This window comes from Camelus ferus, chromosome 6 (genome assembly GCF_009834535.1).
Source record: "Camelus ferus isolate YT-003-E chromosome 6, BCGSAC_Cfer_1.0, whole genome shotgun sequence".
NCBI lineage: Eukaryota > Metazoa > Chordata > Mammalia > Artiodactyla > Camelidae > Camelus > Camelus ferus.
In genome coordinates, this window is record NC_045701.1 from 80600580 (window position 1) to 80621434 (window position 20855).

At 31.8% G+C, this 20855-nt stretch overlaps 1 protein-coding gene across 2 annotated transcripts in view; it reads right to left on the reverse strand.

The window, feature by feature from the left end:
* EML5 (EMAP like 5) overlaps window positions 1–20855 on the reverse strand; it is a 130642-nt gene that overhangs the window by 94833 nt on the left and 14954 nt on the right. For both annotated transcript variants that reach the window (XM_032482479.1, XM_032482478.1), the window contains exons 2-6: window positions 13419–13578; window positions 6627–6725; window positions 4785–4853; window positions 3282–3467; window positions 1136–1271 (exon numbers count right to left, since the gene is read on the reverse strand). In XM_032482479.1, the coding sequence (XP_032338370.1) occupies window positions 1136–1271; window positions 3282–3467; window positions 4785–4853; window positions 6627–6725; window positions 13419–13578 (650 nt within the window). The remainder of the gene's footprint in view (window positions 1–1135; window positions 1272–3281; window positions 3468–4784; window positions 4854–6626; window positions 6726–13418; window positions 13579–20855) is intronic.

The window sequence follows — 20855 nt, forward strand, 5'->3', positions numbered from 1 at the left end:
TTCCTTATTAGACAACATCAGTCACAGTCTGACCACTTCCTCAGCCAAAGCCTTATAACACAGTTTGCATCATCCAAAAAGTAATTATTCAGTAACTACCTTCATAGAATTGTGTTATTTTTCTCTTATAATAATCTGACTTTTTACATGTCTGTATTTCATTTCTTCATTGTGCTCATAAAATCACTGAGAAGAGAAACTTCTACTTTTTCTGCATACAATCCCTCTGTAATCTCAGAAAAGCTAGTGTTTCCCCTAGTTTTCTTATCTATATAGTATGGCCAACAAAAAGTTGCTGTGTAACTTACAATGTTGTTGTGAGGATCAAATAAGAAAAAGTATCAAATTATTCTTTAAACTGTAAAGGACAGTAACACTAAACAAAACTAATGAAAACAGTATAACAGTTAACATTTACTGGATGATTATTACGTGCCAGATACTCTTCTAAGTATTTTACATATATTAGCTAATTTAATCCTCTTACTATTATTTCACAGTTATTCTTGTTCTCATTTTACAGATGACGTATGCAGCCCAAGGTCACACATCTAATAAGTGACTGAAACATGGCTTAAACATAGACTTGTGTAATTTCTAATCCTACTCTTACAATACCACACAAGGGGATAATATGTTTACTTTGATAGTGAAAAATTCTGTTTTATTACATTAATTTTTAAAAATTCCCCAAAGAAAAAAATGTCTCTTGATTGCTGATAAATTTAGATGAAAGAAAAACACATCTACATGCATTTAAGTCATACTGAACAAAAGTTCCCCTAACCCTTAACACACTTTATTTTCAACAGTTTATTTGCTAAACAGTTACATTTTGCATTCTAATGGTAAAATATTTTCAAAATTTAAGGTTGCCAAAGTAAGTACCTATCACATTTCTCTGTAGGTCCCATTATAATAGGCATTAGACATAAATCTTTCAGTAAACTCAGACAGTCTTTAGGCAAAATTTCTCTTCAGCAGAAGGATTTTAATTAACTGTATACAGTATGAAGGTACAAATATAAGTCTCATTTATATTTATAAAACATACTTTAAAGCTTGCTGAAAGAAAGAGACAATCCTTGGTACATTTAAAATTTGCCTAGTAATTAAATATTTATTTTGTTGTTACCTTTGTATCCCTGGTCTGTTTCCCTGAGATCAATCACAGTAATTGGTTTAAAAGTTAAATCCCAAAGACGAATACAGCCATCTCTGCCACCAGTAGCAAAGCCTTCTTCACAAGCATTCATGCTAAAAATTCCTGCCTAGAAGAGGGAATAAAATAATTTAACAATACATACTTCTTTTTTAATGTAAAGTAGAATGTGTTCAAAACAAAAATAGGACTGTTTTTCCATTTCAGTTGTTGTTCACCATGGAAGTGTAAAATTATAGAATGTGACTCTACAGGTTGAATTAAGATTTACAGTGAACACATACCGCAGAGGAAATACACTCGTAAGTTCTGCTTCAACTTATTCATGGAAAATATTTCATGACTCAGTTATCGTGCATTTCAGAAAGGAACTGTAATCAAATTTACCATAAATCAAACTCTTGTAATTGTTAACAATACTTACTTCTTAAGAAAATCTATTATATATGAAGGTAGAAATCTACTTTTAAAAATTTTTATATGACACAGGAATAAATAAATGCATCAGAAAACACAAATGAAAATCTAGAAATAAATCTATGTATATATAGAAACTTAATGTATGACCAAGGTGGTATTTAATGATATGAGCATAACATAAGAGAAAGTTAAACCTTACACCATATATAAAAATGAATTCTAGATGGACAAAATTCTAAATTTAAAAAATAAAACAAATATGTTAGAAAAGAGTCAGATGAACACTCCTGTAACTTTGGGCTGTGAGAGCATTTTTTATGCTTGGCAGATTACCCACAAGGTAATACCCACCCATAAAAGAAAAATTTTCAACTTTTCACATGAGAAAAGATATAAGTAAAAACAGACTGGGGGGAATATCTGCAATATGTATGACTGTCAAAAGGTTAATATCCCTAACATACAAATGAATAAAGGAAAGAAAATACAACAACAACAATAACAAAAAAAGGGCAAAGGATAAGAAAAGCCAATGACTAGAACACGAAATTCAAGTACAGATGACCCTTAAACAATGCAGGGGTTGGGGGTGCTGACCCTCTGTGCAGCTGAAAATTCTGGCATAACTTAAGAGTTGGCTCTCCACATCCAAGGTACCTCCAAATCTGCAGTTCCACGGTATTCATGGATTCAGCCAACCACGAACTGTGTAGTACTGAAGTATACTACTAAAAACAATCCATACACAATGGACCCTTGCAGTTCAAACCCATGTTGTTCAAGGGTTAACCGTAGTCAAATATATGAAATTTCATAAGTAGATAGGAAAGAAAATTAAGAAGTTACTATTTTTAACCAGAGTACAAGCAAAAATTTACAATAGTGGTCATATCCTGTGCTGATGGTTATGAGAAAGAAATTGGTATTTTTATATACTGATGGTAAAAATGTGAATTGCCACAACCTTTGCTGGAATCTGCTGTTTCTGGTCTTCAGGTATTTTTGCTTAAAGCAAGGCCTGCTCTAAGTAGTTCTTTAATATACTTAATATGTAATATATATTTAATAGTGATTCATATTAATAAATTTAATAGCTTTTCTACTGGAGATCTTACTGCTAGCAAAATGGTTGCTCTATGCTCTAGCTCTCTTTACTGTGTGAGGGACCCAACTGCTAAAAAGCCCAAATCAAAGATCACAAAGGTTTTAACAACAGATGGTTTCACCTGATTTGATAAGTTATTTATATGAAAATCTCATGAAGTACAAAAATTAAATTCCTTTGCCACTCACTTAATGAGTTAATGATATAAAAATAAAGAAGTTAATTTTATTCCAGAACTATCCCCAATTTTCCCACTGGTAAATTAGCTACAAGAATACTACTTGTATTCTAATGTGGTTAATATAGAATAACTTTAGGTTACATTTTATAAATTTTTTTCAACACTGAAAGACACCATACTAAGCAATGGTTTGAACAAAATACTAGTTATGCTAATTTAATTGTATAATGTTTCTTCACTGAAATCTTGAAAACAAATAGACAAATTAATTCAATTGTAATAGTACTTTGCAAGTAACTGAACTGATTAGAAATTCTGCTATATTATAGAACCTTTTGTTCCCAGACAAGAAGGTAAGTAGTTAGGTAAGTAGTTAATATCTAAAAGTGTTTAAGATATTTAAACATACTTACCGTATGAGCGCCTTGTATTGTTCGTATTAGATTGATTCCTTTCCAAACATATATATCCCCATTGAGTGCACCAGAATATGTTAATTCATCCCTTGCACAGGCCAGGCACAATATTGTCTGAAGGTCACCAGTCTTACCAAAGACCCCTCGTTTTGGAGTCAGAGCATTTCCACATAAACTCCAGAACTAAAAGATATGTAGTATAATCAAATTACCAAAGAATGCTTATAATATAATGTAAAATATTTCCAATACTTTGATGCTGTATTAGAGCAGCAGACTAGAAATTACCTACGAAATTCCCTTATTATACAATAGCATTCAGTGTTCACATCCTCATCTGAGTGTTGCCATTAGCTATATTATAGCAGATAAATCACTGTTTTCAATCCTTACTGTAAGAATAAGGGGGGGTTGAACTAGATTACTTTTAAAATATGCTATGTTTCCCTTAGGTTTCTGGAAAAAAAGACAGGTAAAAAGTTGCGAATGGATTAGCAATGAAAATGAAGCTAATATTCATTTCTTCAATCACACTGGCAGTCACATTTCAAATGCTCAAGAGCCACAAGTATCTAGTGGTTACTCCGTGGGACAGCGCTGATCTGGATTCTCAAATAATGGTTCCTAACTCCTGCTAAGCATCAAAATCATTGGGATACCAGAGCTTCACTCTCCAGAGATTCTGGCTCAATTTTTCTCAGTGGGAGCTCAGGTTATACTGTTTTTAATTTCCCCCAGGTGATTTAATATGCAGACAAAGCTGAGAATCACTGATTTGGAAGAAAATAATAGATTGAAATTGGGACTTACTGAAAGGAAGAGAACCAGCTATACTTACACACAGAAATCACAGAGCTTTTACATTTAAAAATTATAAAGTTTCATTGATTAAAGTATTCATTAGCTATTTGAATGGATAAGTCATAATTTTTCATTCTTTGAGGCTTCAGACTTTAAACCTAGATCTTTAGGTCTTAAAATAAGATCCTGAGGATCATGGAACATCGTTAAGTATATAATATTAATGAATTATCTTAAGTGGTAATTTACTTTTTATAAAGTAGAACTTATTCTCTGGGCCTAATTTCTTTACGCAGAACTATTTAATGTGTACATCCCTGCCCTGTTCCATATTTTCTTCTTTAATTCTATCTGCAAACATTAAAATTTACCTGAGTCCACATAAAAGAATAAAAACCCTGACCCTGGTCATGAAGGCTTATGTTTGACTTCCCTATTTTCTTCCAAAAATGGACAAATCATTCTAAATGTGTATCTCTCGTATTTTTAAGCTTTACAAAGTAAAGGAACTACTCAGCTTTGAAAACATCAGAGAGCAACACAGTAATCTTTTTTTTATCCACCCCCTTTCCCTCTCCCTCTTTCTCTCCCTTTCTTTCCTCTCTCTCTCTTTCCATATATATCTGATATTGTAGTATGATAAGGGCTTAGTGGCAGAGAAGCAAACATGACTATTACAAAACAAGACCCTTCTAGTACCTTGATATGTTTAACGCCACAGCTGACAAGTTTATTTGGCTGGTACAAATCCCAAGAAATATCAAATATCTGTAAACAAATCAGATTCATGGTTAAAATACTTATTTTCAGAATCATTTAAGAACTCTGTCCAAAAAAGAACAAACAGCCCCAAATCCTACCTATCATTAAACAATATTCCTCAATAAATAATAATCAGAATCCTATACTGCAAAATCTTATGAGAAATAAATATGTAAATGATAAGGAACAAAAACTATTTGTTAGTTTCTATGAATCACATGAGGTGACTAGTGGAGTGAAAATTAACACTTCTATTCTTAACTTTTTTAAAAAATTGGTCTATAAATAACAAGAATGATTCAACAGAAATAGGGCATGAGGCAGGTACCTGCATAATTTCTACAGAGGAAAGATAATGAATACAACATACACTTAACACTTATATAGCTAGAAACTGGCAATATTTTTATAGCTTTCTATCATACAGAACTATTTACATAAAGGATCCAAAAATTTATTTCACAGTAAAAATTCTGCTTCTAGTTTTCAGTTTTCTTTATTGTTTATGAGTCAAACAAAATAAACTTAAATTTTAGCGATTCCCTGGGCTTCATTTTCTCCCAAGATTCCATTAATAATTTTTGTTTCAGAATCAAACAAGAAAAACACGTGAAATAAAATATGCATTAGAAACACAAACTTTAATAATAACTGAAAGAAAATTAATATTTGAAAAATAATTTGGTAACCAAAAAAAAAAAATCTGCTATCTGGGAGTCTTCACCATTTTCTTTGACAACTGCTTTATAATCACCACGGATGTGTACTACCTCTAAAAATTTACAAAATAATACTCTTTAGTGATAATGCAGAAAGAATACATCTTATAAATTAATGTAAAACATATTGATACACCTTTAAAATACTAAGCACAAAAACACTTTAAAAATTCCAATGACAGTATCATTTTTCATGATAATCAGTCTATGTACTAAATCCAAATATGTGAAATGCTTTGATCTAAGTAAGTCAGAGCATAATAATAAAATGTACCTAACGTTTTAATAATTATCTCAACTGTGTTTGTGTATAACAGGCTCCTCTGAGAATCTGCTAAAAACAGATTATTTTCCAAAATGCAAATCATACAAAATTTTTTATATAATTTTTATAGATTTATAGATTCCCCCAAAATAGAATCAATGATTATACCTCCTGTGCTGGTTCAGGTTAGGATTTTACTCCACACAAAAAAATCAGGCATTTTAAGAGTTTATGATAAAATTTTCGATATATTTTTATAAAAGTAGCATAATATTTAATTAAAAAGGTGACTACAAAGTATTTGTTATATTAATTTTATACAACTTGGAATAGGAATATATTTTTAACAAGTTTCCAAAGTACAAAATGTTAGGTCTCTAAAAAATTTAATACTAGTAAATAATTTTATATTCACACATGTAGTTATTTACCTTAACTATGATATATATGTAATAAATTAGTGATAAACCAAACTAAATAATAAATAGAGCTTAAGTATGAACCATTCAATTTTTAAATTTAGGTTTGACTACCTTAAAATTCATCATTTTTACTGAAACAAACACTGGGTTAAAGGTTTTATGCTAACACTCTACATATCAAGTCATGTTTTTCAGTACTATAATACAAATATGCATTCTAAGACTTTATGAGTATTTATAATTGCACTTAAAATTTTTAATTACACATGAACTATCTGTCAATAAGAAAACACAGAAACATAAAATTCCCCCAACTCTTCTCTGGCCTTTCCTCACCTGGTACCCACTAGAAACTCCAAAGGAGAATACTTACTCTGTCAGTGTGACCAGGAGCCATAGATAACATTTTCCCCCTTTTCCAATCCCAAACACAAACTGCATTCTTTGAATCAAGTCCAACTGAAACCAAGCGCTGAATTATGTCCAAGAAGTCCAGGGGGGAATAAAAAAGGCAAACAAAAAAGGAACCAAATTATAAATGGCAAACTCTAATCATGCATAACATAAACATCAAAACTTACACATTTATATTCTATAGACATCATAGAGAAAGGCTGGATGTATTTCATCTTAATATTATGCTAATATTTATACATATGTGTAGTTCTTCATATGAAGAAACAAAAGAAATATGTCCATTTCTAACAGTAGGAGTGACAAAATACCCTAAACATCTCTCCTGCCAGAAACTAAAAATGCTAGATAAAATGTAAAAATATCTTTTTAAATGCACTGTTGAGCTGTCAAGGAATTAAGGAATCAGAGAACAAAAACAAAGTGATTTCCTATGGGAATCCTGGAAGGTAAGAGAGCTCCTACACCCACTTTATTCTAAAAGTATCAGTCAGCTTCTGGTAAGCCTGATTTTTGTTCTGCAGGCTGAACAGAAATAGGAGGTAGAGTTTAGGTTCTGCCCAAGGTAGGAATTTGAATTGAAGACCTCTGACTAAAGCAGTGAACTCCTTAGAAAAAGAGAGACCAAGAAACCATCCCTTTTTAAAGAAGGGGCAGCAATGCATGAAGGGGGAGAAAAAGTCCCTGAAAATTTGTAGCCACAAGCAACCTTCACATGATTGCAGGGCCTAAATCCACATTAATCATGAATCCTTCAACTGAAAAATTTCATTCAGAATGGTCCTAAGGGTTGCAGAGTTTTCAAGCATCAACAATGCGGCACAGGAAAATATAAACCCTGTGTGGGAAAGATACTTCAGTCTATCCCTGAAAGAATTCCTATAGACAGCAATTCAATAAACATAAACTTAAAAATAAACAAACCCCCACATCCAATAACTATAAGAAATAAGGGACCATGAGTGAGAATCATCAAGTTACCACAAACAGCAAAACCCATCTTATAAAGCATCAGACATTGGAATTATCAGATAATATAAAATAAGCTTTATGTCAGTAGAGAAATTGTCAAGGCTTCAAAATATCTTCATATGAGAAAAGAACAGGAGACTAAAAAAAGTATCCCAAGCAAATTTAAGGACGCAAACTGAATTTCTAGAAATGAAAAAATAAAATAAATGAAATTTAAAACTCAGTGGAAGAGTTAATAGGAGATCAGAGGGAAATGAAGAGACAGTCGAAAAGAGAAGACAGTGAAATGGGAAGTATGAGAGAGGTTAAAAATCATGAAAGATGGCCTACTGGCCATGAAGGAGTATCAGGGTCTGAACTTGTCCCCCGGCCATAAATAACTAGAACTGAACAAAATATGTAAAACAAATGTTTCCAGAAAGTGAAGCACTCTAAACCTTAAATGAGGGGGAAGCAAACATGTTAAGTCCTGCAACTGCCCCAGCCTTCATCTAGAAGGCAATTTCCAGACTACAGCATAGAAAGGTGGAATTCAAATAGAGCCCAGAAGGCTTGCTAATTTGAGAAGACAGAGCCTGGAGTTCAGAGAGGCCAACACGGCTAGAATTTGCAGAGCAGAGAAAGAACTCTAGAAAACCTGTTTACAGTTCCCCTTAAGAACACCAATCTCTGTAGGGTGAAATACATGAGGCTATTAAAAAAAGAACAAACTGAAAAAAGAACAATTACTGGGAAACTAAAGCCAAATAATTTCCAGAGCTCACAAAGGGTCAGGATCACTCAAATTCCCAAAAGCAAGAATGAAGACATATCTTTGAACACACTGGGTAATCAGTAGAGATTCTAGGAGGGTCACACCTTAGTGAAGTTAAACCAGAAGTCCTAGAGGAAAAGCTACCCTAGCTCCACCCCAAAAAAGCTTAAAAGCAAGCTTTCCAAAAGTATCAAACTGATCCAGAAGAAACTTAACTACTTACAATAACAATGTCCAAAATGCTTTAAAGGGATACAACAAAATCCAGCATTTAGAATGTAATACACACAATGTCCAGCATCCAATTAAAAAAATTACTGGACATGTTAAAAAGGAGGAAAATGTGACCAATAACTAGGAGAAAAATCTATTAATAGAAAAAGACCCAGGAATCTCATAGATGATTAAAATTAGGAGACACTGGCTGTTAAAATGGAAACATTCAAGAACTATTTTTATTTTTTTATTTTGATTTTTTAGGTATTATCACCTTCAGTCTTTAAATTATTTTTTCAAGAACTATTTTTAAACAAACATATAAAGAATAAAAAGAAGGGAAGATATAAAAGAAAAACACGTTGAACTTGTAAAAATACATGTTAAATTAGCTAAAATGAAAAGTCACTCCAAAGGATTAACAACAGCTTAAACAATGAAGAAAAGAGAAATGAACTTGAAGATATAGCAACAGAAACTATCAAAAATAAAGCACAGAAAGAAAAAGGAAAAAAATTAACAGAGCCTTGGTTACCTTTAGAAAAATATCAAGTGGTCTATTATACAGGAAATTGTGATTTCAAAGGAGAAAAAAGATGGAAGAAAAGAAAAACAAAACAAAACTGAAGAAATAATGGCCAAAATTTTCTCAATCTGATAAAACATAAACCCACAAATCTAAGATGTTCAATAAACTTCAAGCAGGACAGTCACACAAACAGAAATAACTCATCAATACACATGGCAATCAAACCGCTGAAAGGAGTGCTAAAGAGAAAAATCCTAAAAGCAGCTAACATTTGCAGCAACATGGATGGACCTGGAGATCATCATACTAAGTGAAGTAAGCCAGAAAGAAAAAGAAAAATATCATATGATATCACTTATACGTGGAACCCAAAAAAAAAAAGGGGGGGGGGGGGGACACAAATGTAGAAATGTACTTATTTACAAAACATAGACTGACAGACATAGAAAACAAACTTATGATTACTAGGGGGGAAAGGAGGTGAGGAGGGATATATTGGGAGCTCAGGATTTGCAGATACTAACTACTATATATAAAATAGATAAACAACAAGGTTCTACTGTACAGCACAGGGAACTATATTCAATATCTTGTAACGGCCTATAATGAAAAAGAATATGAAAAGAAATATGTATATAAATATATATAAAAGAATCACTATGCTGTACATCAGAAATTAACACAACATTGTAAATCGACTATAAGTCAATTTAAAAAAAAAAGACACTTCGGGTGTGTAGGAACAAAGACTAAAAAATTATCCTACACTTCTCATCTGAAGTTATGCATAACAGATGACAACGAATAACCTCTTTAAAGTGCTAAGGGGGAAAAAAGTCAACATAGAATTGTACACCTACCAAAAACATTTTTTGGAAATTGGGTCAAAATAAAGTCTTTTTCAAGTAAACAAAACGTGAGAAAAATTCATCATCAACAAACCTGCAGTATAAGACATGATAACGAAAGATTCTTCTGGCAGAAGGAAAAATGATACCAGAGGAGACTTAATTTACACATACGAATGAACTGTACCCAAACAGTAAATATGTAAATAAGACTTTTCTTATTTTTCATTTTCTTTTAAAACTGTTCAAGGTCAAAATGACAATAGTTAGTATGGGGTTTACAAAGTGTGTAAAATGAATGAAAATGAAAGAAGTAAAATGAATGACAACAGTAGCACAAGGAACAGAAGGAGAAAAAGAAACAGCAAAATACAAAATTTTTTCCATACTCTTTCAAAGTATACAGGAAACTTCATGAAGAGGCAGACTATAAATTATATGCAAATTAACTCCTACACTGTTCAAAAGTCAACTGTATTTATTACAAAGTTCGAGCACACTAAATACTCAAATGAGAAAAGTATCTTAATAGACACAACTAGACACATCCCATGAGTTCCTGCAATTGTGAAACATTCAAATAATGGACAATTAAACTTAAAAGATTCTAGCATGGGGGAGAAGTCCTTGTGATATCAGTGCTCATTACATATGGACTAGTTGTTACAAATGTTACAAAGTAAAAATCAAAATTTGCAAAATACCTAGAACTTAATAGATTAAATATTGGTCAAATCATACATAAAGCCATTAGAAATTAGGATCTGGCAGAGCAATAGAAGAAAACTCAAGAATAATACAATACGCACTTGAGATATGTCTAGATATCAAGAGATTACTAAAAGGCCCTTGGAAAAAATCAGTGAACTCTAATATTTTTGCAAAAACGACCCTTTTCATAATCATGTACCAAAAATCAAAGGTAAACTAAAGCATTTTATACCAGCATATAACTGACAAAATTTGGTTAAAAATTACACTTTATTCTTAGTTCATTCTATAAATGAGCAGAGTTGTAACTATAACTTGGCTTTTATTAAATATGGGAATGTGTATTTTATAAATTATGGTTGTCTTTTCAAGATAAAATACCAAATTCCTCTCTCCTACCCCCTCTCTCCCATTTACTATAAAATTTTAGTCCCTGTCTGATGTAGATGTATATAACCTTTTCATGCCCTAATTATTCTCAATAAGGAAGACTTTCAGTATTAGCATGAATAATCAATCTACTCAGAAGAAATCCTCTAAGAGTTGGGTATAGCTCAGTGGTAAAGTGCATGCTTAGCAAGCTACGAGGTCCTGGGTTCAATCCCCAGTACCTCTGTTAAAAATAAATAAATAAACCTAATTACCTATCCCCCCAAAAATGTAATAAAGTAAAAAAAAAATTTAAAAAAAAGAAGAAATCCTCCAGAAAAAGAAAACTCAGCATACTACCAACAGGGAGACTCACTGGATAAATATTAATTGATCACTTACAGTTTCAAATCTAACAGAAAATGCAAAAGTTATACAATATTTCCTAGTTGGTATTCCATAAACAATTTATAGAAATTAGTGAATAGATAGATAAATTCTCAAATATATTTTTAACTAAACCATTTTCTCATTAACATAATTTCCGAAATACTCTTCTTAACTTAATCTTCAAGTGGCAGCAATTCCTTACAAGTTTTAACTGTACTTAAGATGGATGAATTCCTTCTGAATTATAAATAACTACCTCCTAAATTCCATGTTTGGGAAGCAGTAGAGCACTGTGGTTAAAAACATGAGCTTTGGAGTGTGACTGACCTGGGTTTCCGCTCTGGCTCCATTTACTAGCTGTGTAACCTGGGGCAAGTTATTTAACCTCTCTAAGTCTCAGTTTCTTTATCTGTAAAATAGAGATAATAGTAATATCTATTTCATAGGGTTGTTGTGAGGATTAAATGAGATAATGTAGGCTTAGCACAATGCCTGGCAATTAATATGTGCTCAATTAACTTTTAGCTATTATGTTTTCTATAAGCTTATATTTTTACGTAACACGTTCTCATGAAGATCTCTGATAATAAAAAGTCATGTACCCAAGACTTTTCTTATAAGTTACTTAAAATAAGCAAAATTAAAAGCTTTCAACTAGTAAAAGCTATGGGCATATTTCTCTTTGTATACATAAGAGAAATTCCTCAGCAATGCAATACATTACATTTAGAAAGGGCAATTTTAAAATTAAGAAGAAAACATCTATAGTTAAGGTATACAGACATTTATAGTTAAAACATCTTGGATATCTTAATACCTCTGGTAAATAACTTAAAAACAAGTTTGTCAGCTAGTTTCATAACATAATCTCCAGTGAAGTAAGTAAAGAGTACTATTCTCTTCCTTTAAGAAAAGAAAATGAAAGTCTGATATGAGGACATTAAGGGATTTGAAAAACAATAGCAAAAATTAAGGTTCTGGAATTGCCAATCACTGCTACACAGTGATTCTAAACCAAGAAGCACATTTTTCCCCAAATGAGATGTTCTAGTTAAATCTTTATAGATCTCTTACCAGACTCTTATCATAAAGTCATATTAATCTATGCTGCTCAAAGAAGCTATTCCTCAGAGTTATAAATAAAACATCTACTGGCTATCATTTTCAAGTGACTAGAACAAAATGTAATCTGTTTCTATAAAATATAATCTACAAAATTAATTTTAAGAATTGAAAAGCAGATAATTAAAATTTTTCTAAAAGTTAAAATGATGTTTAAAAGTCTAATTTTAATGTAAAACTTTTGAAGATCATAAATTAATCACATCTGCAAAATCCAACTTCTTAAATATGTTTTAGGTATAACAAGTTCCATAAAAGCATCACAAAAGAGCTCAATTTTTTAAAAAAAATCAATGACCACAAGTAAATAATAATTTGGGAAATGATTAGTAAGTAGAATGATGATTATATCTTTTATCAATAACTTTGATTTTGTAAAAAGAAAGGCTCATATTGTAAGAAATGCCTTATTATTTTGAATTAAAAATGTAATTTTAATAGAAACCTTTACAATAACTGAAAACTAAAATGTATATAGGTCTATTTAGAGAAACTTAATTTTCATAAGATATCTTCCAACTTTCCTATCAACATACACTACCTGGAAAAAGAGTTTTATGCAAAATTTTCCATAACAACCAGGTAATGTTCCACTGAGTCAGAATCACTTTGGCTCTCATAGCAGTAATTAATTCAACTGAAAAGTTCTTGAAACAATGAAATAAAGACTTATTATTATTTTTCTTGTATACATCCATCACCCATCCCATCTACCCACCTCCACCTTGAACAAATGTGTTTCATCAACTGCATTCCAATTTAATATTTACAGATTTATAACTTCTTATAGTACACATTTTAAAAACATAGTTTAGAAAAGGAGAAAAACTTATCACATACCTGCCCATCTAAGTCGAATGCTAAGCAAGCTATACCATGTGTATGAACATCCTTTAGAACTGATATGGTCTGCACAGTGTATGAATCCCAAATACAGATATAAGGCTCTTTTCCAACTTGTCCTGTTGCTACCAATACTCGTTCAGGATGCAATGCAAGGCTGCAAAATAAATAAATAAACAAATAAACAGATTTTAAATTGCCTACAGAGCTTTTATATCAATGTGAAAATTAGACTTTAAGTATTTATCCATTTAAAATAATTTGGATTTAAAATAACTTCCATAAAAAAATCCACGCTAAGAGTTACCACTTCATAAACATATGTGATAAACAGTTGATGACAGACTTCATAATCCCTGTGATATGATATAGTGTGTGACAACTTCTCAGAAAAAGAAATTTCACAAGAGGCCAACCTACCCACAGCAACAAATTAGTAGCAATCCTACCACATGCCATTTTCTCATTAGGTATTCATCTGTTTTTAAGCCCTCTTTCCATTTACTCTTTTATTGAATAAAAATTTAGACCAAATTTTAGTGTCCACAAATAGCATTTAGTAGCACTTCAAGAATAACATTAAATTATAAATCCCATTTTAAAAAACAGAAAAGTCACCCATAATTCACAGAAAGTAGTCTATGAGTCTTTAAAAACAAGACAAAAGATGAAACAGTTGGTAATGGTTTATGTACATCAGCAGAAGGCAAGGAATGAATATAAAATTTTCATTGATAAATTTTTCTACAAGTCTATTTAGATGATCATATTCTCCTTTGGGAGGAAAAAAAAATCACTCCTGGCATCAGGGTGGAGGATGAAATGAAAGAGGGAAAAATTAGGAGGGTATTAAAATAGAATTAACTAATTGGATGCAGGGAGTAAGGGAAAAAGGAAGGGGCTAAGATGACTCGGGTTTCTGGCTTGGGCATCTGGATGGCTTGGCGTGCTATTCATCAAGTCAGCGAATACTAAGTGAGAAACTAGTGAGAGGGAAGGTAAGTGGGAATGGACATTTGGTTCAACATATTAAATACAACCTATGTATATGCATATTATATTAATAAAGAACCCAAAAAACCCACATATGTTCATCTCAATAGATGCAGAAAAAGCATTTGACAAAAATCCAACCACTTTCATAATGAAAACACACAACAAATTAGGAACTGAAGAGAATCTCCTCAACCTGATAAAGGGCATCTGTGAAAATGCATAGCTAATATCACATTTAATGGTGAAAGCCTGAAAGTTCCCCTACAAGTATAGGAACAAGACAAGGATGTCAGCTTTTGCCATTTCCATTCAACATGATACTGGATATTTTAGCCAGGACAATTAGGCAAGACAAAAATAAAAGGGAGAAGTAAAACTATCTCTACTTGCAAATTACATGATCTCATATATAGAAAATTCTAAGGAATCCACCAAAAACAAAATAAAAATGAGTTCAGCAAGGTTGAAGGATATAAAACCAATATAAAAATATGAATTGTATTTCTATACACTAGCAAGAATCTGAAAACTAAATCAAGGAAACAATTACACTTATAATAGCATCAAAAAGAATAAAACACTTAGGAATAAATTTAGAACAAAAAGTATAAGACATACACTAAAAACTACAAAACACCATTTTAAAGATCTAAGTAAAGGGAAAATGTCTACTCTAGGCTGGCAAGATTGTTAAGATGGCATTACTTCTTAAATTGATCTACAGAGTCAACACAATCCCTGCCAAAATACTAGTTGCTTTTCTTGAAGAAATTGACATGCTGATTCTAAAATTCAGAACAGTCAAAATAATCCCAAGAAAGAACAAAATTAGAAGACTTACACTTCCTAATTTTAAAACTTACTTTAAAATGACAGTAATCAAAACAGTAATCAAGACAGTATGGCCCTGGCATAAAAACAGACACACTGATCAATGAAACAGAATTGAGAGTACAGAAATAAACTGATACATTTATGGTCAACTACCTTTCCATTAAAAAGAAAACTCTTTTCAATAGATGGTGCTAGACATCTCTATAACCACATGCAAAAGAATTAATTTGGATTCATACTCAAACCATACACAAAAAATCAACTCAAAATATAAGAGCTAAAATTATAAAATGCTTAGAAAAAACATAGGCATAAATCTTATTTAACTTGGATGAAACAGTGGTATCCTTTGATATGACATCAAAAGCAGAAGTGACAAAAGAAAAAACAGATAATGTGGACTTCATTAAAATTAAAAGATCTGTGCTTCAAAGGACAACCATCAAGAAGATAAAAACACAACCCACAGAATGGGAGAAAATATTTACAGAGCGCATATCTCATACAGTATGCATCCAGAGTATTAAAAAACTCTTTCAACTCAACAACACAACAAATAACCCAATTTTTTTAAATGGACAAAGAATTTAAATAAACACCCCCAAGGAAGAATATACAAAAGGTTCATGGAAAGATGCTTAAGATCATTAGTCAATAGAGAAATGCAAATCAAAATCACAATGATATCCCACTTCTGTGATTAAAAAGACTATTATATTATAGATGCATTTTATATTATTACACCAAGTATTAGCAAGGATATGGAGAAATCATAACCCTCATATATTACTTGTGGGATTGTAAAATAATGCAGCCACTTTGGAAAACAGTTGGCAGTTCCTCAAAAAGCTACACAGAGTTACCATATGATCTAACAATTTTACTCCTAGATAAATTGTCAAAAGAAAATATATATCCATTCAAAACTTGTACATATATTCATAGTGGCATTATTCATAACAGCAAAAAAGAGGAAACAATCTAAATGTTCCTGAACTGAAGAATGTGGTATATCCATGCAAATGGAATATTATTGGGCAATAGAAAGAAATGAAGTACTGATACACACTACAACATGAATAAACCTTGAAAGCACTACATTAAATGAAAGCTGACAGATATATAAGGGCCAAATATTGTATGAATCCACTTTTATTAAATGTCCAGGATAACCAAATCCATAAAAACAGAAAGTAGGTTAGTGGTTGTCAGAAACTGGAGGTAGAGGAGACTTGGGAAGGACTGCTAATGGCAATTGGATTTTTTTAGGAGTGATGAAAATGTTCTGGAACTAAGATAGCAGTGACAGTAGTTACCTTTATGACTATACTAAACATTGAATTGTGCACCTAAATGTAAATTTTATGTTATATGATTTATATCTTATTAATAAAATAGTTTTTTTAAAAAGGCATTATAGTTGTATATATTCTTAAGTATGACAGTTTATGCAAAATACCATAACTTTTGAAATCAGACAAATCTAGGTTCAAAATTTTGGCTCTGCTTTTCAAAGGCTTCTGAGTAAATTACTTATCTTACCTTTATTTTCTCATCTATAAAAAGGCAATATTTTAAACTCTATATAATGTGAGGGCAATTTCTCCAAACTTGGAAACCAGGGAGGAAAAACACAAAGGTCTTCACAGTTTAACTATGAAACATACATACAACAGATCAGAGATACTCAAAGTATCTTACTGGGATTATGACTAGGATTGAATTAAATCTATAGATCAATTTGAGGAGAAATGACACCTAAACTATATTCAGTAATCCTCCAATCCATAAACAAGATGTATCCCTCCATTATTTCGATCTTTGCTCTTTTTTAAGTTTCATTTCATGGTTTTTAGTATACAGATCCTGCATAGATTTTGTTAAATTTATACAAGGTTTTTTTGAGTTTGTAAATGTATTATTATTTTAAACTTCAGTTTCTAGTTGTTCATTGCTGGTATGTGCAAATACAACCGATTTATGTATGCTGACCTTGTATCCTATGATCTTGCTAAATTCACTTACTAGTTTCAAGAGTTGTGTGTGTGTGTCTTGTAGATTATTTGAAATTTTCTATGTATGGAATCATGTTATCTGGAAATAGACCCTCCTTTCCTCTAAGCATTTTATTTCTACTTCTTCCCTTATTGCACTGGCCAGAGCTTCCAGTACAATGTTGAATTAGGAGTGATAAGAGAGGATATTCTTGCCTTTTTCCTAGTCTTATAAGGGTAATACTGTTTCTCACCATTAAACATGATGTTAGCTGTAGGTTTTTCATAGATGCTTTTATAGTTAAGGGAGTGGCTCTCTATTCTTAGTTTGCTAAGCATTTTAAAAAACATGAAAAGGTGCTGAATTTTGTCAAATTCTTTTCCTGCATCTACTGAGGTGATCATGTTGTTTTCCTTCTTCAATCTGTCAATATAGTGAATTACACTGATTAATTTTCTAATATTGAAATGGCCTTGTATTCCTGGACTAAACCTCACTTGATTATGATATATTATTCTGTTGATGGATTTTATTTGCCTATTAGCTCACTTTGTTGTGAAATTTTCATATTTATGTTAATAAGGGATAGTGGTCTGTAAATTTCCTTTTTTCCTAATGTTTTTGTTTGGATTTTGTATTAGAGTAATGCTAGCCTCATAAAATAAGTTGAGAAATATTCCCTCCTCTCCTATTTTCTGTAAGAGATTATGTAGAATTTGTATTATTCTTTAAATATTTGGCAAAATGACCAGGGAAACCATCTGGAGTTTTTTCTGTTTTGGAACGTTTTAAACTACAAATCCAATTACTTTAATAAATATAGAGTTTTTTTGTGTTACCTATTTCTTCTTGGTGAATTTTGATAGCTTGTATCTTTCAAGGAAATAGTCCATTCCATCCAAATTGCCAAATGTACATGCAGACTTGTTCACAGTATTCCTTTATTATCCTTTTGATTATCTTTGGGTCTGCAGTGACAGCCTGACGAATACTGGCAATTTCTGTCTTCTTTTTGTTCTTGATAATTTCACCTAGAAATTTATCAATTTAATCTTTTCAAAGAACTAATTTTTGGTCTGATCTTTCCCTATTGTTTTGCTATTTTCATTGATTTCTGCTCTTTATTATTTCCTTCTTTCTGTTTGTTTTTGGGTTTAATTTGCTCTTCTTTTTCTAGTTCTTAAGGTGAAATCTTAGATTACTAACTTGAGATTCTTTTCTCTTTTCAAATATATGCATTTAATGCTATAAATTTCCCTTGAAATAATGCTTTAGCTGAATCTCACAACTTAGAATATGTTGTATTTTCATTTTCTTCCAGTTCAAAATATTTTCTGATTTTCCTTCTGTTTAAGTTAATAATTTTTATTTTGATTTCATTATGTTTAGAGAACATACTTTGTAGTATTTCAATTCACTTAAATTTGTTGAAAGTTTGCTTTATAGGATATGACCTATATTGGTAAATACTCCAAAGGTATTTGAAAAAAATATATATTCTGTTTTTATTGACTCATGCTGTTTGCTATGCCATGAGTAATAAAGTCCTTTATCTCTGATCCAGGAATTTCATGTCTTTGCCAACATCCAAGGAACAGTAAAAGTCTAACTTATTAGTTTGTAAAAGGGTAAAAATATATTCCAGACTCTGTTAGTTTTCTATGCTTCTGTGAGAAATTAACACAAATTTCATATCTTAACACAACATAAATTTATCTTCTTGCAGTTCTGCAGGGCAGAAATCCAGTTACAGTGTGGTTCAGTTGAGTCCTCAGCTGAGTCTCACGAGGCCAAAATCAAGGTGTCAATATAGCTTCATCCCTTTCTGGAGTCTTAGAGAATGAATCAGATTCCAAGTTCACTCAGAATGTAAGCTGAATTCATTTTCCTGTGGCAAATCAACTGAGGCTTTTGTTTTCCTGCTGGCTGTCAGCTGGGAACTTCTCACTTCCCTAAGGCCACATGCATTTTTCATGACATTGCCACCTCCATGTTCAAACCAGCAATGGCACACTGAGTCTTTCCCAAGTTTTGCATCTTTCTGACTTCTGCTGCATCTTTTCTGACTCCAGCTGAGGAAAGGTCTGTTTTCAAGGGCCCACCTGATTAGACTGGGCCCATCTGGATCTAAGATATTCTCTTAAGGTTGATACCCTAATTATATTTTCAAAGTCACTTTTGTCATGTAACAACATATTCACAAATTCCAGACCTGAATACACATTTTTCCAAAGAGGACATTCAGATGACCAACAGACATGTGAAAAGATGCTCAACATTGTTAATCATCAAAGAAGTGAAAATAAAAAACCACAATGACATATCACCTCACACTGGTCAGAATGGCTATCATCAAAAAGAACAAAATAGCAAATGATGGCAAGGATGTGGAGAAAAAGGAACATTTGTTCACTGCTGGTGGGAATGTAAGTTGGCGTAGCCACTGCAGAAAACAGTATGAAGGTTTCTCAAAAAACTAAAAATAGGACTATCATATGACCCGACAATTCCACTCCTCGGTATATATTAAAAAAAATAATAATAATTCGAAAGATACATGCACCCCAATGTTCACATAGCAGTATTATTTCCAATTGCCAAAATATGAAGCAATCTGAGTGCCCACCAACAGATGAATGGATAAAGCAGATGTGGTATATATATACCATGGAATACTACTGAGCCATCAAAAAGAATGAAATTTTGTCATTTGCAGCAACATGGATTGACTTGGAGGGCATTATGCTAATAGAAATAAGTCAGATAGAAGAAGACAAATACTGTATATGACTTATATGTGGAATCTAAAAAAAACTAGTAACTATAACAAAAAGGAAACAGACTCACAGATATAGAGAACAAACTAGTGGTTGCTCTCTTCATGTCTCTGTGTCACATTTTGGTAATTCTCACAATATAACTGGATTACAGCATTATATACAGGGTTTTTTTTTGTATCTATCTTTACAGTATCCAGTCAAGACACTGTTTTCAGTGTTTTTAAGTTAAGCTGCTCCCTCAAAAGCCCAGCAGTGGAGAGAAGAAAGCTTGTGAAATTGTAGTTGGAATTTATTTTTCTCTTTTTACTTATAGTTATTTCATAGTTTTGGTATTCTCTGTTTAAATAATGGTAAGACTAGGATTTTGTATAGAAACATCAGAGTTGTGAAATGAATTCTGCATTTAGTTAAGGGAAGCGATTCTGTGAGGTTTCTACGTACCTGCCTCTATCTTCAGTTACCTGGAAGTTTGAAAACTTTTAAGTTTAATGAGACTCAATTTATAATTTTCCTTTTATAAGTATGCTTTTTATGTCCTATTTCCTACACTATTTCCTAGAAATAACTATAATGTTAGCTTTTACATTTAAGATATATGACCCAATGTGAGTTAAATTTTATATATAGTGAAATATAGTTGAGGTTCACTTTGTTCCCCATATGGATATTCAGTTGTTTTTAACATAATTTGTTGAAAAGACTATCATTTGAGCATATTTTATATGCTCACAGAAATCATCCAGTAGAAGAATCATCAAAAAGACTGATATAGGAGAAAGGGAGAGTATCTGGAATAGGAAAAGAAGGGTGGGATCTTGTGCACAAGTGG